This window comes from Pteropus alecto, unplaced genomic scaffold (genome assembly GCF_000325575.1).
Source record: "Pteropus alecto unplaced genomic scaffold, ASM32557v1 scaffold166, whole genome shotgun sequence".
Taxonomy (NCBI): domain Eukaryota; kingdom Metazoa; phylum Chordata; class Mammalia; order Chiroptera; family Pteropodidae; genus Pteropus; species Pteropus alecto.
The window spans coordinates 2,093,701-2,108,314 of NW_006439757.1; the positions used below are offsets into that span (position 1 = coordinate 2,093,701).

Sequence of the window (14,614 nt, forward strand, 5' to 3'; positions counted from 1 at the left end):
AAAGTGTGTCGGCATGGCAGAGGGAGAGGAAATCGGGATGAAAACACAAAAGGTGGCAGAGCGAAAATGAGCAGGTTGAGGTCTCCAAAGACAAGGGGGACCTCCCTTCCTTCACACTCCCGGGATACCCCTAGACTGCATCCTCTTCCTTCCTTCCTAACCAAGAAGGGCTCCTCTTTCGTTCCCTTCCCATACCTTTGTAACAGTGACCAGAGGAATATCCCCCACAGCAATTACAGAAGCATATCCTCTTCCAGTCCTGCTGTCTCATTTATAGGTGAGGAAACCAAGGACCAGAGAGGGAATGAGTCTAAAGCATGATTTTAAAATTGTGTTTTTTAAGTGCTCTGGAACCTTCTGTTCAGAGAAAATAGTCCAAGAAGAGTGAACACATACATCAAAGCTGATCTGATGGGCAGCCCTGCCTCCAGCCCTGTGGGCCCCAAGGAGGAGGCACTGTGAGAGTTTTAAAATGCTGATTTCACGTGACAGAGGAGCAGAGCCCTGGTCATGCCCCAAAGCCATGGCTATGGCCCTGTATTAACTATATTTTATTATATTCTGTATTCTTGATACTCTGACATCTGGAGCTCACTGACCATGAAGAACTGCTGCCCCTACCCCAAGACTAGCCAAACTAGCAAATCCTAAACCTGTCCACCCTGTACCTGCCTCCTTTGCTCCTTCCCATGGAAACCACAAGAGTCTCTGGCCCATGTTCTCCCCTTACCCTCCCTCTGGCTCTGAGGGGCCCTGGTGCTTTGCTGTGTGGCTCCCATGGCACAGCCCCTCCTCTTAGGAACTGTTAGTAACTCTTTCCAATGGCAGTTGTCTCGTGGTCTGTTGGCCTCACCATACCTGGATAATACTAAAAGCTATGTTTTAAAACAGGTCTATTTTAGAGGCAAACATCATCGCCAGAAATCCTGGAATTAGGATTCAGAAAATTCACAATTCAGAATATGCCACGACTCTGGTAAGAGCCTGGCCACTGGCTGCCTCCTGAAGGGCTGTCTACTGTGATTGGAGAAGGAACCAAAAATGAAGGGGGAGGATTGGAACCTGGAGCCATGGAGAAGGACCAAATAGGTCAGTTGCAAGATCCTGTCAAGAAAGCAGGTGGTAGAGGAGCCCAGCCGAGTGTGGGCTCCAGGAAGAGGGGCGGAAAAGCAGCAGGATCATGGCGCAAGCCTCCGGGGCCAGCCTCAGCCATCCAGCTCCTCCTTGACCGTGATGCGCAGGGGGCAGATGCGCAGGGGCTCGGGGGGCCCGTCCCCTCGCGTGCCCCCTAGGTAGAAGTAAGGCCGCACCTCCCCAAAGCGGGCGTGGAAAGTGTAGAGGTGGCAGTGCCGCTCGGCATCGTAGAAGGACAGCTCGCCCTCTTCGCACTCCAGCTCCACACGCAGGCGGCGAGGGATGGCGGGGACCAGGGGCGACGTGGCTGGATCCGAGGTCACGCAGTGGTCACCCTCCACCCCCTGCGTGCGGCACACGTACCAGAAGCCTGAGCGGGTGTCGTGGTAGCAGCTGTGTGAGTGGCCCTCCACGCCGGTGTCCTGGCGCATGCGCACCACCCCCACCCGCCAGCTGGGCAGCGCCCCCAGGTCCACTTCCCAGGCATGGGAGCCGTGGGAGAAGGTACGTGAGCCCAGCAGGCAGGGCGCTGAGGAGAAGCGCTCAGGGTTCTCGACCTGCACGCGATAGCCATGGTTGGTGACACTGGTGAGGTCTTCGGACACGGAGAGCCAGCCAGCTGCAGTGTTGGGGTCAAAGCTGAAGGGCACTGAGGACAGAGCACAAAATTGGGGAAAATCAGCAAACCTAACATTCCATCCTCTGCCGTGCCCGTGATGCCCCAAGTCCCCTGAACTCACCAACAGTGTCCCACCTGGACCCAGTGCAAGGAGGGAGCTGCCTTGGGCTGAGGGGCGGTGTTATTGGTTGAAATGTGCTCAGCCAGAAAATGTGCGTAGAAGTCCTAACCCCCAGTACCTCGGAAGGCGACCTTATTTGTTTTAGATGTAAATAAACTGAAGTACAGTGGCCCCTTAATCCAATGACTATTGTCCTTACAAAAAGAGGAGCCACCAGACACATGAAGGGGGAAGGTCATGTGACCACAAAGGCGGAAATAAAAGTGCTGCAGCCCAGCCAAGGGTTGCTGGCAAACACCAGAAGTTAGGAAGAGGCAAAGAAGGATCCTCCTCTGCAGCGTTCAGAGGGTGTGTGGCCCTGCTGACACCTTGATTTTGGACTTCAAGCCTCTAGAAGTGGGAGAATAAATTTGTCGTTTTAAGGCATCCAGTTTGTGGTCCTTTGTTACGACAGCCACAGGAGGCCAATACAGGCAGGGATCCTGGTGTTCATACACCAACATTTCTTCTTGTAAAATCATGAGATCTTAGCTTGGGCTACTACAACAAAAGTACCACAGACAGTGGCTTAAGCAACAGAAATTTATTTCTCACAGTTCTGGAGGCTGAAAATCCAAAATCAGGGCACCCCGCATGGCCAGGTTCTGGTGAGAGCCCTCTTTTTGGTTTACAGATGGCCACCTTGCTGTGTCCTCACAAGAGAGAACGAGAAGAAGCCAACTCTCTTGTGTCTCTTCTTCCAAGGGCACTGATCCCATCACAGGGCTCCACCTTCATGACCTCATCCAATCCTAATCACCTCCCAATACTAAAACATTGGAGGTTAGGACCTCAACATATGATTTGGGCGGGAGGGGACACAGACATTCAGTCAACAGTACATGACATAGTGACTCATATGGGCTGATTTCACCCTAGGAGAAGTCGTCATGGACTGAGATATTTCATTATATACACAATGTTTCTAAGTAGGGAAGTCAGTTGCTCTTTCTGAAGAGGTGGCCAAGTGTCAGGACCCAAAAAGAAAGGAGTTCTGCCAGGAGGGGTTTGATCAGTGGGGCAAGAGTGGAGGAACAGGGTGCCGGGGGCCTGTCTGAATGAAGCTGGAGAAGGGAGGAGTCAAGGGATGACAAGGTCCAGTGGGGTGGGAGGCTGGAAGAAGTGAGTTCAGCTGGTTCTCTGCCTTGCATGTAGTTCTCCCCACTGCCTGTATCACCTGCCTGCACCCCCACTAACCAGATTCAACAGACATGACCATCTTCCTCCAGACGCGGTACTGCAGGGAGTCCAGGTACTTGCAGACATCGATGAGCATGCCGGGCTGGACGGGCTCTGGTTCCATGGTGCAGAAGAGGCTGGGAAGGGAGAATTGGTCTGGTGGGCAGGGCCAGGGCCATGCATCCTGGGCCTTACAGGGTCAGCTGGATTTAACAGACAAGACTTGCTCCCTTGCCTCGGGCCTAAATTCCCCAGCCACCTTACCCAAGGGAAACCCAGACTGGGCTGTGATAGGAGATGAGCACGGAATCAAAACTTGGTGGCTCATACCCCTTCAGGATTCAGTACTCGGGCTCACCCTGCCCCAGCGGGGATAAATATAAACAGGAGGTTCTCAGTCATGGTTCCCAAGCTTGTGGGCAGAAATCACACTTACACATCTGCACATAGGATGTCTGAGTCAGAAGGGACCTTAAGGGTCCTCCAGTGCAACAGTCTGAAGGTGTCACTGGCCTTTGCTTGAACACCTCCAGTGACGGGGAACTCACTACTGCTCAAAGCGCTCTCGTCCATCTCTGTGCGGCTCTGACTGGGGCATAGTTCTTCCTTATCCATCCCTGTGAACCCAACAACCATCAACACAAACCAGTATATGTCCTGAGGCTCTCAGAGGGAAGGGGCTAAGAAACAAGTCAAAATGTTGGGATAACCCACTGAGAACTACGAGCCATGTGCAGGATGGCACATTCTCTCTCCACACTCAGGAAAACAACACTGCGCCAGTGGGATGCCTTGAAAGAGGACTCTCTCCACCTCACCAGTCCCCAGCACTCCCTCTGTATTACACCCAGCTGGCTTCATTACCTGCCTGGCCCTGGAGGGAGCCACTGGAGTTTGCACCCCTGGTAGTTCTGACTGCTCTTTGCCTCCCCTCCATCAGCCTTGGCAACTTACCGGCGTTTTCGGCTCTTGTGTTTCTGAAACAGAAAAAATCACAGACACAAACATACACACAGAGAAAACATCAATTTGTGATCTCAAAAAGAGCCATACATTCCATGTTTGTGAATCGGAAAACTTAATAATGTTCAGATTTCCATACCCCCTCCAAGTCAATCTACAGATTCAATGCAATTCCTATCGAAATTCCAGCTTGATTCTTTGTAGAAATCGAGAAGGTAATCCTAAAATTCATATGGAAATTCAAGGAACCCAGAATAGCCAAAACAATCTTGGAAAAGAATGAAGTTGGTGACTCGCATTTCTCTATTTCAAAACTTATTAAAAGCAACAGTAAACAAGACAGTATGGTACTAACAGAAAAACAGACAAATGGACCAATGGACACCGAATGTCTAGAAATAAACTCTCAATTGGTTCTCTGTAAGGGTGCCAAGACCATTCAATGGGAAAAGAATGGACTTCAACAAATGGTGCTAGGACAACTGCATATCCACATGCAAAAGAATGAAGTTGGATTCCTACTTTGCACCATATACAAAAATCAACTCAAAATGGATCAAAGAATTAAATGTAGAGATAAAACTATAATACTTGTGACCTTGGATTAGGCTATGGCTTCTTAGACATGACACCAAATACACAAGCAGCAAGAGAAGACATAGATAAATAGGACTTCATCAATATTAAAAATTCTTGTGCTTCAAAAGGTGTCATCAAGAAAGTAAAAAGATAAGTCACAGAATGGAAGATAAATCATATCACTGAAAAAGGTCTAGTATCCATGTATATATATAACAAAATTTTACAATTCAACAACAAAAAGACAAGCAACCCAATTTTGAAAATGATCAAAGGCTTGAATGTACATTTCCCCAAAGAAGGTATACAAATGGCCAACAAGTACATGAAAAGATCATCAGCATCATCAGCCATCAGGGAAACGTAAACCAAAACCACAGTGAGATACCACTTCACACCTATTATGATGGCTATAATAAAACAGACAGGTAAGTGTTAGCCAAGATGTGGAGAAACTGCAATCCTCATACACTACTAGTGGGAATATAAAATAATGCAGTCTCTTGCAAAACAGCCTGGTAGTTTCTCAAATGGTTAAACCTAGAATTACCATATGATCCACCAAATCTACTCCTAGGTGCATATCCAAGAGAACTGAAAACATGTGTCCACTTAAAAACTTGTACACAAATGTTTATGGCAATATTATTCATAATAGCTAAAAAGAGGAAACCACCTACATGTCAATCAATTGATAAACAGATGAAGAAAATGTAGTATATATCCATTCGATGGAATATTATTCAGCCATGTACTGAAACATGCTACAACATGAAGTTTCAAAACATTATGGTGAGTGAAAGAAGCCTGTCACAAAAGGCTACATATTGTATAATTCCACTGATATGAAATGTCCAGTATAGGCAAATCTAGAGACAGAAAGTAGATTAGTGATTGCTAAGGGTTCATGTGGAAGACGGTGATAGTTAAAGGGCTTCTGTTTTTGAAGATGAAAGTGTTCTAAAATTGATTGTGGTAACTCTGTGAGTATACTAAAAACCCACTGAACTGTACTTATTAAATGAGTAAACTGTAGAGTATGTGAATTATATCTTAATAGAGCATGTGTGTGTGTGTGTGTGTGTGTGTGTGTGTGTAGAGGTGGGAAGGGAGAGGGGAGAGAGCAGAGGAATGGGGAGAGGGAGATGCAAAACCATCCCTGAAAGCATACTGGGTACTGGGCGAGATGACATTCTCAATTTCCTAGACAGAAACACACGGAATCCAAATTTTAGAACCCATTAAATGATTTTATTGCCTGGAGCATTTTGGAGACAGGAGACATCATGGTTCAGAGCTCTGTATGAGACAGAGAACTCACAAAGGTCCCCAGCCAGGATGTGACATCCTGCCTGCATGGAGGATGTCCCTCTCTTCCCACTCCACTCTACAAGGACTTCCCTTTCCAGAGAGTTCACTGTTGTCCACGTAAGCGAGATACTGATTTCTAAAACAGCATCTGAGTCACAAAACCTCCATAAAGACACAGTGACTCAGGGCAGGGGAGGGGCAGGGGTTGAAATCAATACGAGGAAGAAAAGAAAAGAAAATCTATACTGTTTTTTATCTTAATTTAATTTTACTATTTATATAATCCACAAGATAATTTTAAAGAAAGACTGACATTCCCCAGAATGAAGTGATGGGGGCCTTATCTTAAACTATTTGTTTAAACAAATTCCAGTGGTCTATAGTATATAAATGAAAACTATTTACACATACACACATGAAAAGGTTGTAGCTATTGTTTAGGTGACTTTATAATTTAGCATTTTAAAAGAAACTTTCTAAGTGATTTCATTTTGTACATATTCAGAATTTCTTTGTGTCAATATTTTAGGGAAGCATAAAGACAACGTCTTATCTGAATGAGGCTTCTTCCCTTTTGTAAAGTTTCATAAGACAGCGCCAAGTTCTGCCCTGCCTTGTAAACCTAATTTCTGTCTATTCAGAATACTTAAGAATGGTAATAACATTTATTGAACAATTATATAGTGCCAGGTTCTTTTATGCTTCATCTGATTTTTTTATACTAGTTTCGGGTATACTATACATTGGTTAGACATTAATATAGTTTACGAAGTTATCCCCCTATCTATTGTTTGTAAAGAGAGAATGGAGTCATCCTTTTCTTAAGAAAACAGAGAATACCAAAACATCATCTTCAAATCAAAAAATTTAAATAATTGTAAAATTTAAAAATATTCCATTTTGTATTCTTTGTAAAATCCTACAACCCCAATTTAATCATGAGAAAAACATCAGACAAACCCAGATTGGGGAACATACTACAGGACATCTAGCCAGGACTACTCAGGGCTGCGAAGGTCATGAAAAACAGAAAAGGAATAAGAAGCCATCACAGACCAGTGGAGGCTGGGAGATGTGACGACTGAATGCAATGTGGGGCTCTGGACTGCAGGACTTCAGTGGAAAACCTGTGAACCCCAAATAAGTCTGGAGTTCAGTTAATCATAATGCGCCAGTGTCAGTTTTCTAGTTCAGACGAACGAGCCACGAGGTAATGTGAGGGGTTAACAATGGGAGGAATGCGGGGAAGGGTATACAGGAGCACTCTGTACTGTCTTTGCAACTTTCCGTAAGTCTAAAATTAATCCAAAATAAAGAGTTTATTAAAAAAGTACTTCTCTGTATTAAGGAGTAGAGAGAGAAGAGAGAGAGAGCAAGAGTGGATGTAAGAGAGAGAAAGAGGGAGAAGAAGAAAAGGAGAGGTAGAGAGAAACGAAGAGGCCCTAAGGAACTCTGCTCTGATTAAAATCTTTTCAGCCTCTTGACCCAAGCAGAGGATGTGGTCTGTAAGCCTCTCCAGCCCCGGATCTACAAGCTACGGGAAGACTGGGTTGGCCAGGGTCGCTGGTTTCCAGCTCCCCTCTGGTTCCTGAAAGCCGGGTCCCTGTCACTGAGTGAAGAGCTCCTCACCATGAGAAAAGAAACATCGTCCTCCTTCATCTCCATCTGAAGCCGTTCGATTTCATGGGCCAGAGCCTCTGTGTCTTCCGCGAGCTGCTTCATCTTCTCCTCAGCCAGAAGCTGCTTCTGCCTCGTCTCCTCGGCCATGGCATCCAGGATGGCCTGCTCCTCCACTCTCAGGAACTCACGAAGCTTATCAAACTCCTGGCGGATTCGCCCTTCCAGCCAGGCAGCCTCCACCTACAGCAGAGAGCGGGAGGAAGCCACAGAGGATCAGACGTGGAGGAAACCTCAGCCGTCACCCAGCCCAGTGCCTCTCAGAAATTAGCAAAGAAACTAAACGTAGAACCCAAATGGATAAAATATAGATGCAGCTTTCTTAGAACAAATTTACAAGTTTCAATTTAAAATAAGTCAAACAGGTAATGAGGTTCTTTTAATTTAAAAACTGAAATCGCTGTTGATACATGACAACTGTAGTCCTATTCTGTATCTTGTTTAGACTGCACAATAGCAAGGAAAATCTTGCATCACAGAAATGAATTGTTGTTAAGTAGCAGCAATTTTTAAAAATTATTTGTCTTCCAATCTTAGGACTTGAAGTTAGTCTGATCAAGAGGCTTACAAAGAATAGTAGGAAGTATTTATTTTAAAATGGAATTAACAATATGCATACTCATAATCATAACTACAAAAGCCTTTAAAAAGTTAAAATAAAACCACAAATGTACTCAAAGAAAAAGCAGAAAAAAATTTCTCATCTTGGAATGAGAAAGACCTTTCTCACCATAATATGAAACTGAGAAGCCTCAAAAAAAGAATAAGATGACTAAATGCATGTAAAAGTAAGTTTTATATGGCAAGAGACTTCTAGTAATGTTAAATACATAAATACAAGTCCATGATGACTATTGAGAAAACACCTCAAAATGTGTGCCCTAGCAATGGCAGGTTAAGTAATCCACATCTTTGGATTGAAAATTCAATGTTTATGACTCTGACAATATGATAAAACGATTCACTGAAAAAGTGAAAATGACCAAAAAAGTGAAAATGATTCACTAAAAAGGAATGACAAGCTAGGAAAAATATTTCCCACATACATCTATATATATGTATATAAGCACAAATTTTTCTTAATATACAAAGTGCTCTTATGAATCCACAAGGAGAAAAGAATATTCCAAGAAAAAAAGATTGTGAATTGGTATTCACAGAATTACAAATGGCTATTATACTTGTGAAAGAATGTACGAACTTAATAATCAAAGAAATGCAAATAAGGTACTGCTGAAATATCAGGCTAAAAAGACTGATAATGTATAGTGAGGGAGAGTAAAATCTGGGATGATTCTTATCACACAGGAAGATAAAAAACAGAGTAGGCAGGAAAAACCAGCCAGTGCAAAGTCAACTCTTGCCACCCTCACTGCGGGCAATGGCAGCCTTGCAGCTAAGTGGGAAACACAAAACCTTCACTTCACTCATTAACCTGGACTGACTGGATTGAGAGGAAAAGCATTAATCAAGCTGGAATCCTGGAATCTTCACACCTGACCATGTTAAGAGTTCCACACCGTCAGAGATGGGCAGAAAAGCGATGTCACTTGGACATATGGACACTCCCCAAGTATCCCAACTGTGGTCCCACACTAAAGGAAATCAAGTTCAAGCACAGAGATGAAGCTCCAGGATTCCATGATGACTGCTGGGAAACCAACTCAAAATGTGTGCTCTAGCTACACATGTTAGTAATCTTGTGTTTAGGCTGGAAATTCAACATGTGTTTGTGGCTCTGACAATATGATGACAAAATGGTTCACTGAAAAAGTGAAAAATATCTCTCAAACCAGTTTGTTGATGTATGATATGAGAAACACTGAATGACTTTTCACTTGGGCATTATCTCATTTGAACATGTAAAATAATCCCAGTAAGAGGGAACTGTCCTCTTTTTATAGATGAGAGATTAGCTTGGAGGGGTGAGGGATCTGTTGGAGAACAAGCCTGGATCTGAAAATAGGTGTGCTGTGCAGTTACTGCCCCGGCCACCAACTTTCCAGAATCCTTCCTTCTGCTCTGTTCCACCAGCTCTGCCCTTGGCCAGATGTTAATAAGGTTCTTTCCCATGGAGACAAGGCACTGGAGGGCCCTGGCCAGCTCTTTAGGGGAGTACCAGGCAGCTGAGTCAAGTGTGTCTTAGCTGAGGCTGTGATGAGCCCACTAGTAGTTATTAGAAGGACCTGCCCAGGAAGTGATGGAGCAGAGCCAGGATAACTAGTCAGAAACCAGGCGGCCAAGCCTCACAGGATGCAGATGAGAAGTTGCCAAGGTATAACAAAGGAATTGGGGAAAGAAGGAAGCCAATTCATTCATTCGATTAACAAACATTTATTGGTCATCTATTGTGTCAAGAATACTCGATACTAGTGTCTTCTGCTTTCATTATATTTTAATGGAAGATTAAAAAATAAATAGAAAACAAAATGTTAATTCCAGGTAATGAAGTGTTATGGGGAAAATAAAACAGGGAGATATGATAGCAAGTCATCAGGGAAGACTACTTTGGATATGATGATCAGGGACATTTCTCAGGAGGGACATCTGAGCTATAATTTTAATGACAAGAACTGAGGGTGGGAGGATCTGGGAAAAAGATCTAGCTCATTTAAGGGACAGAAAGAAGGCCAGTGTGGCTGGAGCAGAGAGCGCAGCTCAGCCTGGGAGGAGATGAAGTTGAGAGGCAGGCAGGGATTGGATGAGGCCTCAGAGGCCATGCTGAGGAGTCTGGATTGTATTGTGTGTGTGTCATGGAAACCACTGGGCAGTTTTAAACAGAGGAGTGACATGATTGATATGTTTTTCTAAAACATCAGTCCACTCTGTAGAGAGTAGATTGCAGAACAAGAGTGGAAAATCAGGGCCCAGGTAAGGGGCCAGGTGAGAAATGATGGTGACCTGGACTGGGATGGTGCAGTGGAAATGGAGTGTCAGATAGATGGCATGTATTTTGTAGACAGAGGGGACAGGATGGCTGATGGAGTGGATGTGAGGATGAGTGGGAAAGAGGAATAACTAATGAATCCCAGATCATCGCTGGCTTGAGTACCCAGGTAGATGGAGAGGTGTGACAAATGCTGAAATTAGTCTGAAACCTTAGTGCAGATGGCACAGGTGGCTTTTTAAGCTGCTCCAATGGCTGCTAGCATGGCCATGACTCAGGTATTTAAAAAGGCCATAGCTGTGCAGCCACAGTCGGCGTCCAAGGGCATGGCTGTGTTAGACCATCAGGGCTGAAGGCCACCAACTCTGTGTTGGCCAGGGCCCACTGACTCCTGCCTATCTCTCTGATGGCCCTGGATGTCCCCAGTCTCCCACTCAGCCTGAGCACTCACTCACCTGATTGTGCTTGGCAATGGCCTCGTAGGAGCGCCGCATGGCCCAGAAGGCCTTGGCTTTCTCCCTCAGCGCGTGCTCCATGTTCCTGCACTTGGCCTGATGGGAGGAAGGAGAGGGAAGAAAGGAGGCGAGTTAAGGCAAGAGGCCAGGCAGGGAGGATGACGCCACATTTACAACTGGAATCTCACTTCTACAAGGGTACAACTCAAACACGATGACTATCCGGTCTGTCCACACACTACAGGGCACAGCAGAAAGCTAAGAAGTATGGCCCTGACCTTGAATCTGAGGTTTACAGCATAAAAGACCCTCAGATATCCTTTAACCCAGCCCCACCATTTTATACCTGCTACAGATGGGGAGACAGGATTCAGGAGGTCAAGGGATCTGTTCCCTCTCAAGTTGGTCACAGTTCAGCATAGAGGGGCATCCTACTCAGGCCTAAGTCTGGTCCAGGCTGTGGGTACAACTGTAAAGACAATGTGCTCACGGGCTTCCTTTGTGATTTTCTAAACTGGACTGGCCGGCAGTCATTAACCAACAGGTCTGATTACGGCATTCACCAGTTATTCCCACGGGGTCTTTATCTAAACTACATGTCTCCCCACATTCGGCCCTCATCTCAATCTTCTAATAGTGCTTGGATCATGTGAAATACTTTAACCGGCAGATTTAAATATCTTTTATTCAGTAGTTTTTGTTTTTTAAACTTTAAGCAATGCTCTGATCTCCTTGGACTCCTTGCAGAGCGACTAGTTTTAGGTTGAATTCCCACCTTTTGCATCCAAGGCCTATCATTTTCTCACCATCTTTCTCCTTTCCTCTCTATATTCTGAGCAAGCTTTTCAGTTTTTTTCTTTGGAAAAATAATCAAAATAACAACTCTAATAATATTACTTATAAATGACTACTATTTATGGAGCATTTACTATTGGCTAGGGAGTGACCTAATTACTTTACAAATTATGTCACTTGATCATCACATAAACCCTATTAAGTAAGTAACATCATTAGCCCCATTTTACACATGAAAAAAAAAATCAAACGCAGAAAGGGAAAGTGACTAGCTCAAGGACACACAGCTAGTAGGTGGCAGAGAAAGAATGTGAACCTAGACAGAGGTGGTAGACTGCCCCTAAGATGGCCTCTAGTGATCCCTCCCTCCTGAGAGATAAGTTGCTGGTTCTAAGCCGCCAAATTTGAGGTGATTTGTTATACACCAATAGGTAATACAGCTCTGTCCTCAAAAGCTTGACGCTCATCTGGACCGGATTTAGATGATGAGATTCTGGACTTTGAGCTGATGCTGTAAAGAAATGAGACATATGGGGATCTCAAGAGAAGGTGAGTGTGTTCGGCATGTGGGACGGACATGAATCACTGGGGGCCAGAGGGCAGCATGAAGGAGGCAGCCTCCAAAATGGCCCCAATGATCCCCATCTTCTGGTATTCACACCTTAGTGGAATCCTTCGCCTGCAGACTGGACCTAGTGACTTGCTTCTAACTAATCGAATGTGGCAAAAGTGATGGGATGTCACTTCTGAGATGTGGTGACAGAAAGCCTGTGAACACCATTTCTTGTGCTCTCATTTCTAGCCTATGGCACAGCCCATGGAGCTAGAAACTGAGGATAGCCTCCAACCAACAGCCCACGAGGCCCTGGAACCTGCCAGCAACCACCAGAGCGAGTCTGAATGGCGGTCTTGACCTATTTGAGCCTTCAGTGGAGACTGCAGCCCTGGCAACACCTTGATGGCAGCATCGTGAGACCCTCGTGAGAGGCAGAGGCATCCAGCTAAGCCATGCCTAGATTCCTGATCCACAGAAACCATGAGAAAATAGATTTTTTTTTAAGCCATTGTGTTTTGGGAATAATTTGTTACACAGCAACAGATAACTATAGCCCACGTATCCTGCTCCACAACCCATTCTTTTAACCGCTACATCACAGAAAATCCTGACTGATTTTATTTTCTGCAGGTATTGTTTTCTTTTCTACTCATTCTGGTCACTTTTATGTTCTTCTTGAGAATATTTAACAGATTTTTTAAACACCATTTTCTGTAGTGTATCATCTCTAAGTGTGTCTCAATAGCAAAATAACATTAGTGAGCACATCCCACAAAACTGCTGAAATATTATCCTAATGTTTTATTTTGTAGGACAGGATATTTCATTACGAAATCAGGTAATCAAGTCCAGAAGGACAATTCCTTGATTTGCCAAATAAATGTGAATGGTAGGAGTGTAGCAACTGTCCACACTCATAACCCAAGGGTGTGCTGGCCCCAAAACAACACAGCCAGACCCTTAGCCCTTTAACTTCGACAACTAGGGAGTTATGGGACAATAAAGATAGATGGGTAGGGGTGACAGTCCCCTGTCCTTCCCAAACTTTTCAATCACTGAGAATGTTCTGGTTTAATTCAGCAAAGACCAACCCTAAAATGGTCCTTCTCTGAGACATCAGCTGGTGAGATCAACCGATGATTATGTCATTACTAGTAAGAAGTTATTACTGTGTGTGTACTATGGACAAGGCACTAAATTAAGCACTTTACAAACATCGTTCTATTTAATTCTTATATTCCTGTGCGGTAGACACTGTATTCCTCTTTTACAGAGGAGAAAATAAGGCCCAGAGGAATTAACTAGTCAAAATTTCATGGACAGTAACAGAACCAGGATTTGTACTAAGAACTGTCCAAAACTAAAGGCCATGTTCTTAACTACAACATTACACACCCTATTTCAGTGTAGTTTCCCTCTTTCCAAATCTTATACCTTTTATTTATGATTCCTGACTTACTTTATTAGCTTAGGGTCTACCATGGTACCTGGCGCTGGGCCCCATAACTCAGGAGCCTCCATGAGCAATGCTCAGTAAGACTCCATCCTGCCCCTGGGCACATACTTTGCCAAGTGGGCAATGAACATCCTCTGTTGCCACTTGGACCTGGTAGGGCATGGCCCATAAGTGGGGATCTGGGATGGGGGTGAGTAGTTAGCAAACGGGGGAGAGAACTGTAAGGGGAAAGACATTAGAGATGCCTAGAGTACTTGTAGGTTAAATTTGGCCAGACTGATTTCTAAGCAGGTGACCCTGGAAGGGGCAGGAGCAGGGGAAGGGGCAGGAAGAGGCTGGATGGCAGATGATGGCCTTCACGTTGACTCCATGGGATGGATAAGAAAGGGGTCTCAACATGGCAATTCAGAAGCCTGGGACGTGGTGCAGGTTCAGGGCAGGTTTGCTTTGGAAATGTAAACCAGGGTAAACACTAGACTGGGAGTCAGGAAACCCGAGTTCCAATCCTAGGTGTTCCACTTTCACTCCCTGACACTGGCACAAGTCACTGTATTTCTCTAAGTTTCCATTTTCTCTTCAGTCAAATATAATCATCCCCTCGCAGTCCCGCAGGCTCTGGATCTGTGTATTTGAGGGATTTGCAAGTTTTCCATGAGTGTTTTAAATTAGTGTTTTCATTCAGTGATAACCTAAAAAAAAATACTAAGATAAGCCTCTTGTGAGTCTCCTTATAAACAGTGCTGACACATGCTTTCAGTTCCTACAACTTTAGTGCCAGCATTTGTATTTTCTTAACAACTTCCTCGACTCCAGGCTATATGACTTTCATTGTTTTGGTGTAAT

General features: G+C 44.6%; 1 protein-coding gene across 1 annotated transcript in view; it reads right to left on the minus strand.

Moving 5' to 3' along the window:
• Positions 1–820: 820 nt before the first annotated feature.
• Positions 821–14,614, minus strand: part of TRIM35 (tripartite motif containing 35) — an 18,206-nt gene continuing 4,412 nt past the window's right edge. Inside the window, exons 2-6 of the mRNA XM_006916972.3 lie at positions 10,965–11,060; positions 7,575–7,805; positions 4,047–4,069; positions 3,111–3,229; positions 821–1,783 (exon numbers count right to left, since the gene is read on the minus strand). Of these exons, the coding sequence (XP_006917034.1) occupies positions 1,206–1,783; positions 3,111–3,229; positions 4,047–4,069; positions 7,575–7,805; positions 10,965–11,060 (1,047 nt within the window). The 3' untranslated portion in view covers positions 821–1,205. The remainder of the gene's footprint in view (positions 1,784–3,110; positions 3,230–4,046; positions 4,070–7,574; positions 7,806–10,964; positions 11,061–14,614) is intronic.